Source organism: Quercus lobata, chromosome 4, assembly GCF_001633185.2.
Source record: "Quercus lobata isolate SW786 chromosome 4, ValleyOak3.0 Primary Assembly, whole genome shotgun sequence".
Taxonomy (NCBI): domain Eukaryota; kingdom Viridiplantae; phylum Streptophyta; class Magnoliopsida; order Fagales; family Fagaceae; genus Quercus; species Quercus lobata.
This window is the reverse complement of record NC_044907.1, coordinates 67,216,787-67,226,688: the sequence shown is the minus strand read 5'-3', so window position 1 is coordinate 67,226,688 and position 9,902 is coordinate 67,216,787. Positions and strand designations below refer to the sequence as shown.

Sequence of the window (9,902 nt, the reverse complement as noted above, 5' to 3'; positions counted from 1 at the left end):
TAAATCCGCAATGCATTTTGGTCTCACATCTGTTATGGCAATGAGGTCCCGAGCCACAGGTTCATATCTCCCACCACGATCCTTGAATTTCCTCACACTTTCAAGTGTAACATGGTAAAAGAGGTCTTTGGGTGTTTTCCATTTCACAAATTTTTTGACAAAAAATATTTCACGTGTAGGTGCTTGAGATAGAGTTGACATGCCTGACAACAAGTCAGCATGTGTTTCTTCAGCAAGTGGATCACAGAATGAGGCCATGTACTCTTTCGTCGAGGAGAATGACTGTGGGATCTTTCTCATCTGTTAGAGAATCAATAATTATCATCAGAAAGCAGATAAGTACATGTAGCTTTTTTTTTCTTTTTTTTTTAATGGCCAATAAGCACAGGTAGCTAGAATTGTGATAAACATGATATGAATATAATTGCAAAGCAAGGCTATATCTTTGCACGAAAAGAACTACATCCAACTCCAAGTTACCATCAATTTTGTATCAATTAGTTAAATCAAATCACAATAAATGAACTCAGTGCATAGGCTAACAACTACACATAATACCAAGTAGTTGTAGCACATTATCTTTGCCTATCATGATGAGGATTTTAGAGTAATTATTCAATACTCCAGAAGCAATATTTCTTTCTCTAAGAGATAAACAAGTCAATACGTAAAGGGATTTGATTGCCTCTTATCCGAACACATCATGTGTTAAGTATAGACATTCTTGAAAAAAGTGGACACTTTGTGTGAAAGTGTGAACAAACTATACATTAAGGAGTGTAAAACAATAATTTTAAATATGTAAAAGTCTGGGAATCAGCTACCAAGTGAATATGGAAAGGATACTATTCCAACTAGTACAATTCAAAAATGCAATGATTCAGCAATACATGAAAAAGAAAGTAAGACTAAAAGGGAAAAGAAAATGGTATTTTGGAAAATTAAAAAAAAAAAAAAAAAAGTAAAACCGTTCTGTATAATTATAATTGGTTCTGTTATCCACATCTACAATGAGGAGAGTGAGGGCTACATGGTGGACAAACCTGGTATTTGTAAAGATCTTCATTGAGAACATCCTTGAGAGACCAAGAGAATACCAAATCTACTAAGCCTCTACCCGGAATTTCTTCCTTCTTCACCTCAGTCTTCTTCTGCATCATTATTTCAGATTCTTGTTATCTTCAGTATACTCAATATATCATTGGCCAAAATAACTATGACACATGTACATTACTCATTCTAGCTATCATCCACATGTTTTGACATTTTTTGTGTTTGGGTTCTGATCACTTTTACATTTATACTGTATATTAACATATTGATCAATAGATAGCTCAACAGGTCCTAGTAAATGAAAGGCCTAGAAGGATCACCATATCAATGGACTTACACGTATGCCTTTTGGTCTTCAATCTGGTCTATTCATTTACGTTTTATATGGTACGAGTTATTTTTCACAGACATTAAATAATTGGAGAAAAAGAGATACAAATACAATGCACACAGTCCTCGAACACAACGCATAGCAGTTGCAAGGTTTGCACCTCTTGGTATGAACATGCGAGCATAGTAAGTTGCATGGTGTAGTACTACAACGTACCTGGTTTGCACAAGCCAGGAACGCTGTGGATATTGGTGAGCATATGTGTACGTGACAAATTATTGAGCATGTATGGTGGTTTTTTTTTTATTTTTTTTTATTTGTGGAGCAAGAATAGTTAAATATGAGCAAATAACAACTCATAATGAGTGTGAGAATGAGTAGCCTTTTTCTCAATTTCTTTCTCAGAAAAACAGTGAATGAATAGCAGCCCTTGTCGACCGCTTTCTTCTTCTTTAGTGTAATTTTATTTCCCAAATGGATTAGTCATGGACTGAAGAATCAGAATCTTTATTATTTTCACTTCATAATTTTTGCTTCACTTTATGACTTTTGCTTTAACTACATTCTGCCTTTTGAGATTACAAGCTTTTTTTAAGTTTTAAATTTATTAGGAGAATAATGACAGCCAATGTGCTTCACCATTTGAGATAGTCTACAATAGTCTAGAGCTCTGTTTTATATACACAGGAACAGCCGAACAGAGCCTTGATGAAGAAGGAATAAAGATTCAAACCCACCTAGGTTCGAGTCCCGTTACCAACGGGAGTCCGTTGGTGGGCATCTATAAGGGTTGGTTGCATCCAAAAATGATAGGCTTTAACTTGAGAGTCCGGCCTGAAGGCTGGCGTAATCTAGCTAACTCTTCTTTTTTTTTTTTTAAATAAAAATAAAATGGGGGTAATTACACTCCTCTTCCAGGTTTGGAAAAAGAACACTCCACCCTAAATTTGAAGGAAAAAAGCACTCCCCTTTCTTAAGATTCGAAGAAATTAACACTCCAACCCCCTTTTGTTTATATTAGTAATGAAATGTTTAAAATTTTCATTAGAATCTCTTTACGAAAATTTAACCATTGTTAGTAAAAAAATATAATTGATAAATTTAGAATAAAAATGCAAAATTTATCAAGCATCAAAACACTTACAAGCAGAGGCAGCCAACAAAATTGGAGGAACCTACTTAAATAATATTATCACTTAAATAATTTTTTTAAGGAACCTACTTAAATAATATTTAACTAGTGTTTAATATCATAATTTTTATATAACAAAAATTTATTCTTTTTATTTTGTATTACTTTTTTTTTTTGTTGGAAAAATGCTAAAGCTATAACAAATTTTACTATAATAAAACTTGGAAATGATGTAACAATGAATGTGATTAGTGACACTTCAAGAAAATAATAAACAAACATTTGAATATATAAAATTAGAGATATTATAAATTTTACAACATGAGACTTACAAAGATGTATCAACAATTACAAAAAGTAATTCAAAAATGTATTTAATAAGTTGTTGATGTTCACAAATCATATTAATTGTCCCATCAATTTATAAGACCCATGTACTTAAATTTATAGTATTTCTAGCATTTTCCAATCCAAATTATTTTTTATGAATAATGACACATATATTTGTAAGACCCATGTATTTAAAGTTGTATTATCTCTAACATTAATCAATTCTATAAGATTTTATAAATGTCGAAAAAAGATGAAAAACTAATTTTTTTTCCTACATCTCAAATTTTTTTTTTTTTTAAATATATCAAATTTTGCCCCAATTTTTGGGGCCTTTCTCTAGTAAGGGGCCTTAGGCGGTGGCCTAAGTGGCCTAGGCCTAGGGCTGGCCCTGCTTACAACGGAAAATCTTGCCATAATCTGTTAAAAAAAGAATAATAAGCAAAATTTACACTTAATATTTTAAAATACATTTTAAATAAAAATTTAAAATAATGAAATTTAATTATAAAATAAGATAATTTTAAAAATCCACCCAAGTTAGTACACAATATTTTTAATATTAATTTAACAAAGTTTGCTCAATTACATGTCAAGAGGGGGAAGTGTTTTTTTTCCTTCAAGTTTGGATTGGAGGGTCGTTTTCCCAAACCACAAAGAGTCGGATTTCAATGAACTTGAATAAAATCTAACTTTAATTCATTTGTCCAGTTAAGCATTGAAAGTAATTTTATTTTCATATTTACATGGGCCTTTGATAGTTTTGTTCACTAGTTGTAAAATTCAAGTAATTCAGGTTGAACCTGAAGAAAAAATGGCAGAGGACAGTGATACTACCTAATTGAAATACTATCTATTGCTTATGATATTTAAAATATAGAATTACACATAAGGAAGATATCATTGCACACAATTTTGGCCAGTATTATATCAATCTCATAACTTGTTAGGATTATGCAGAAGATAATCTTGAAAGCTGTTTCAGAATTTGCATTTCTTGTGTCCCATTTCTTAGACTTTTTCATTACTTCGGAAAAATAGCGACAATAAGAAATAAGAAAAAATGTGCATTTCTTAGACATTAATATGCACAGCCATTTTAAATTAAGAAACCAATTAAGTCCAAACGAATAAATAAAACCAGGAAACAATTGCAAGATTTTTCCTCACCACGAGAAGGCCACATGGTAAGCTAAGCAGAAATTATGCATCTCAATTTGACAAATCAGATATAAAAAAATAAAATCATACAAAAGAAAACAAGACTGAGCTCACATCCAAGGCAGAAGGAAATCCGGGGCCAACCAGTGACTTCAACTGCAACCATCCCAATCAACTGCATTAACCAAAAAAAAGATCAATTAACAGAAATAAAATAATAATTTTTAAGTTCAGAAACTTATTCAGTTCCCAATTGTTTTTACAGAAACACAATAAATACTTATAAGTTGATATGATATCCATTGCCATTGGGTAAAAGATGCAAATGAAACAGTGCTACCAAAAAGGGAAACATACCTTGTCATCAAATGCAAGAGGAAAACAGACAGAAACCACGATGAATAGAGACTGAAGTTTACAAAGTCTTGGGCCATTGAAGTGTAAAACAAACAAAACTCAACCAAGGCCTAAGGGCCTCAGTTCAGTAACCCTTTCAAGAAAAATCTCTGGTGCAGCAAAAGCAAAATAGCTTAAAAAGCTTGGTGGTGGGCCCAACTAGCCAACTCATGCACGACATAGATGTGTCATCATGAACCAGAGGAGACTGATATTCTTCATTATCATCAGATACATAAAATGGCAACTCACGCCAGTAATCAACATCATCATCATTATCGTATCCGGCAGTTAGAAGGGGCAAGTTAGGTATAGCAGATTCTTGAGGAGGACAGATGCATTCTACGTGGACCCCCCACCTTTTTATACGATTCGCACTCGCACCGCCAACCATACGTGGGTTTAGGCTTATATATGTAACCTCAACATGATTCTGGTCAGTTGGATTTGATTTATTCAAATGCTTCTGCAGAGACTGTTGAGGTGGAGAATATAACCGTAGATTACAATTATCTCTATTCTCTCTAATATACGCATATCCACGTCTTTTATAACTATTGATGGAAATGTAAACATAGCCATCAAAGCCCAGTGGTCCAAAAGCAATACCGACAGCCAATTTTGGAAATTTGCGACCAACCCAGAAAATTATGGAATTTTCAACACTTTGATGATTAAACCATTTTGGCATCTCAGTTTTCCAAAAAATAATAGTACGCTTTCCATTTTCATATTCAACGCCCTCAATTTCAGATGGGGAATGATTGGAGAACTGCCGATCCATTGATATGTCCCCACCTTCAGATTCAGATGGGAAGTAATTGGTGCTTCTTGCACTACCACATACTCTATTTGGTAAAATCCCAATAATTTCTATTACCTGCATGCAATTAGAAAATTCAAGATATTTTTTCATTTAGCAAATCTCGTAAAGTATTTAGAGAAAGTAACAAAAATTGTTTCTTAAAGAAAGAGAGAGAAACCTGGTTCAATAGCCCGCTGGCTGATTGAGAATCCAACAACATGCAATTGTTCACCCTTGTCCATTGTGGAAGTCCTTGAATTTCACGAAGAAGCTTGCAATTCGCAATAGAAAGGTACTCTAATTTGGGAAATCTGCTAATGCTTTTAGGGATGGTAACAATATTGGCTTCAGATAGATCTAAACTTATCAATGCGGGGAAGTAATCAGGCATCATCAAAAGATCTAATTCATAGCCCTCGGAAGAGCTGTCAAAAGAATTGCACGTCGGTCTCAATTTGGTAGTAGAAGTCGACAATTCCCAAAGCCGTTGCAATTTACAAATGCTATCTGGAAGATCCCGAAGGTTTTTGCAATTATAAATGATTAATTTTTTAAGCTTAGTGAGATGCTCGATTGATGAAGGCACCTCTCTAATACCACTCCCACTTAAATATAAACCCACTAAACATTCCATTTCTTGATGAAAATCAGGGAGCTTCTCAAGCCTTGAGCAGCCAGTAAGATAAAAAGCAATAAGAGATTTCAACCTGAGTTGGCTCGGAAGAAATTGAAGTTTTATGCAACCACTGAGATACCATATTCTAAGCTTTTCAAGATATCCAAAGCATTCATCAATCTCAACTAAATTTTCACAATAAGAGAGGTTCAAATCCTCTAATTTTGGGGCCCATAATTTAGGTAATTTAACTAAATTTTTACAATAAGAGAGGTTCAAATACTCTAAATTTGGGGCCCATAATTTAGGTAAAATCCTAATAAATTCACAATCTTCAAAATTGACGTTTGTCAAATTTTCTAACCGGTACTCCTGTAGGGTGGAAAAAATCAAAAGTTAACTAAAACAAAATTTGAAATAAAAATTTAACAAAAATCCCAACTTAAAAATACACATAATCATACCTGCTTGATTAGCTTTGGCAATCTGATGCGACTGTGTGGCATCTCAATAGCAACAAGTTGTTTAGGAAAATATTCTAATGGCCAATCAAAAGGATAATAGGGCCACTTAAGAAGTATTAAATTGTTGGGAAGAAATTCAAGTGGTTTACATATATGTACATTCTCAACTATTAGAAATTTGAGATTTTCCATCTTTCTGAAAGCTTCAGTGTGTAGTTGCACCTTTACTTGTTGAGGCGAATGTAACATTATACCCCGAATGTGTTTTGAACCCTAATTGGAGAAGCATCAAGTCAACCATAGAAAATAATAGAATTTTCAAAATGTAAAATGAATTTGAAATTTTAAGCCAAAAAAAAATATTGATGAACTAATTTTTATAAAAAGTTAAAAAAATTTAAAGAAAAAAAATACAGTACTTGTAGCTAGTGAAAAAGAAAAAAAAAAATTAAAGAGCAAAACAATTGAAGAAAAAGAACTTATACCTTATATGTAGTTAGTACTTTAAGTGAATCCTTATAACAACATAACCTGCTACGTTTTCTGAGAATGTCTGGTGCTTCTTGTCGAACAACTTCCTTGCCCATTTGTTGAATCAAGTCATGCATTGACAATCTACCAAATTTGTCAATAGTTATGAGACATTTATTAACAAGTCTCGGAATACCAAAGCCAGGACATAATCCACAAGCATCTAATATCTTTACAACATAATCTTTGTTCCATCCTTTGAAGAAACATGCAATATCGAGAAAAATATTTTTCTCGGTTTCATGCAATCCATCGTAACTTACTCTAAGTATTTTTTGAATGTCTTCATTAGGGATTTTGTTATAAATATCTAATGCACTTTCCCATTCATCTTTAGCTTTTCCACACAAATCACGAGCTATTATTTCTAGAGCTAGTGGAAGGCCATTGGCAAAATCTATGAATTTAGTTGCAAGTTTAGAATAATCTTCATCATAAAGTTTGTTTCCCGAAAAGGCATGGCCTTTGAAGAGTTGAAGAGCTTCATGTTCGTTTAATTGCTCGACCTCGAATTCCTTGACCTTGTAAGTTGTACAAAGTTTTTCTTTAAGGGCAGCTAACAAGCATCTATCTCTTAATGTTAAAATGACTCTACTTCCGGGAGCAAACCAATTACATTTTCCAAGCAAATTCTCTATTCTTGTCGAATCATCGACATCATCAAGAATTAAAAAAACCTTTTTACAGCGAAGTCTATTTTCTATTAAACTGATTCCTCTAAATTTGTTGCCCACTCTCCAATTTTCATCCACTAAGATGTCATTAAGAAGTTGCTCTAGTAGTGTGATTATGCCAGCATATGTCCCCAAATTTTCTCTGACATTCATTAAAAAGCTGCTTCCATCAAATTGTTTAGAGATTTTATTATAAACAGCTTTTGCAATTGTAGTCTTTCCTACTCCGGGAAGGCCATGAATCCCTACCATGCAAAATTCATCTAACCCAATATCTAAAAGTGACTCTATGGCCTCTGCACGAGAATTTATTCCAACAGGGTATTCAGCAACATATAACGGCGTCCAATTTAATATAGCAATTGATATCTCTTCAACAATGTTTTGAATGAAGTGAGATTCAGATTTATATGTAGAGCAACTGACAATCACATAGCATAAGAAAACATATAATTAGTTAAACTAGAAGATAAACTATGAATTCAAGATATCAAATTGTGAGTTATAACACACAGCTGACACGTTTTAAAATAAAGTAAATGGAATATAATTCATATCTTTGATAACTGTCATTGATATTAACATCATATTCGAAGTATAAAAATATATGAGAGAAACTCGTAATTGGACCCTTGTAGACTAACTAACTTTGTACTAGATGATATGATCAAAATAGAATACTTTTGCATGCAATGGTTATGACAAACCAAATTAGCCGTACAAAATTAGTAAACTCATGAATCATGATATCAACAATTAGATACATACCCTTTCTTGTAATGCCATCCAGATGCATTAGCTACTTTTCTTAGAGCATCCCTCCACCTCTGCACCTTATCCATGTTATTCTTGAACTTCATTTCATGGTTAGCCAGTGCCATTCCAAAGTTTCCCTTTTGATTTCGTATTTCTGATGGATCAACATTGTAAAAAACTGGACGAATTTGAACCTCTTGGTCCTTTTCTCTACAGTCAACAATCTCAGCAAGTTCATCCAAGCACCATTTGGACTTTGCATAGTTTTCAGAGAAGACAATAACCAAAATCGATGAATTTTTTATGGCTTGTATAAGTTCTTCCGAAATCTCTTCTCCCCTCCGAAGTTTATCATCGATGAAGGTATAACAGCCTTTGTCACACAAAGCCTTATATAAATGACTGGTAAAACCTTCGCGGGTATCTTCACCTCTAAAACTCAAGAAAACATCATAGTTCCATCAGCGAGTGGAAGAAAAAGAAGAAGAGGCTCCTTCATTGTTCAAGAAAGACATCATGGGATCTATAAACAGAAGATTAAGAAAGGAGTGAATTGATCAGAGAAAGAAAAAGGAATCAGATCAGTGCATCAGGTAATGCGTTTGAATGCAATCGGAGAGAAGAAAGTATGAGAGTGGGGTGTAGGAAAACGAAAAATGCATATCTTTTTTTAAAAAGAACATTGTAAACACACGTCTACAATTTTTCTTCCTTTCTTCCAAGAAGGTACCTCGTAAAAGACTATCAGTACTGTAAACACTAGTTTTAAGTACAGTAACACTTTAACACGCGTTTTCCACACTAATATTCATTCAAACGTATGAAAGAAACTTTACCACTCTTTCCACAAAGTATGCCTTCTGTTTTGGACTAAGAATTAGGACCGTCCAAACAAAGCAAATGAAACAATTAAGAACAGAACGCATTAAAAAAGAAGAGTAGTGGGTTGTAAAGTTTTGTTGTGACCCACCTCAAAAGAAAAAGTTTGTGTCTGATACCCTCCCATATATATAAAAGTTGGGCAAATGTTATGTGGGTTTGGCGTGGGGTTGCCCCATGGACATGGCCGAAAGCAAGAAATACTTTTTTGTGTTTTCCAAAAGTAAAAGCACAACAAGAAAAAATTGCAATCAATTGCATGCAATTAAAAAAAAAAAAAAAGTTAAATCAAGTCAAGTCAAGCAAATATTTTGATATTAGATTTCTATTTGTTGGAGCTATCTAACTGTAAACAAACAAAACAAAAACAAAAAATTAAATAATTGATAAAGAAGTTTGTCCACAAATTAAAAAGAAAGTCCAGGAACCTTCAAGTTAATTGTCAAGAAATTTCCCAAGAGTCCATGGTCGTCGGCCAATTATGTCATCCTTTAGATTAACAAAGCCAAGAATTTGAAGTCACTGACAAATTTTTTGGCTCTTTTTATGTGAGGAGTTATAATTCATAGCTTACTATTCCACTTTACCTGCCAACCACACATTGTGGCACCCCTTCAATTATGTTTGTCTTTCCCCGAACTCATCATTACCTTCCTAAGGGTCCATTTCTTTTTTCTATACCTATTTGCTTATGGATTTTGGTGTTTTTCTGGTCTTGTACCATATATTCCGCAATCCTTTTCTCCTTTTCTCATTTGAATGAAATTCCCCTCC

At 33.4% G+C, this 9,902-nt stretch overlaps 1 protein-coding gene across 1 annotated transcript; it reads right to left on the bottom strand.

Moving 5' to 3' along the window:
* Positions 1–21: 21 nt before the first annotated feature.
* On the bottom strand, positions 22–9,063 carry LOC115987499 (TMV resistance protein N-like). The gene is made up of 8 exons (XM_031111074.1): positions 8,262–9,063; positions 6,774–7,914; positions 6,289–6,561; positions 5,387–6,196; positions 4,365–5,283; positions 4,122–4,182; positions 1,044–1,151; positions 22–300 (listed from the first exon to the last, which is right to left on the bottom strand). Exons 1-5 carry the CDS (start codon positions 8,372–8,374, stop codon positions 4,501–4,503), a joined length of 3,120 nt encoding a protein of 1,039 aa, XP_030966934.1. The 5' UTR covers positions 8,375–9,063; the 3' UTR covers positions 22–300; positions 1,044–1,151; positions 4,122–4,182; positions 4,365–4,500.
* Positions 9,064–9,902: the final 839 nt, after the last annotated feature.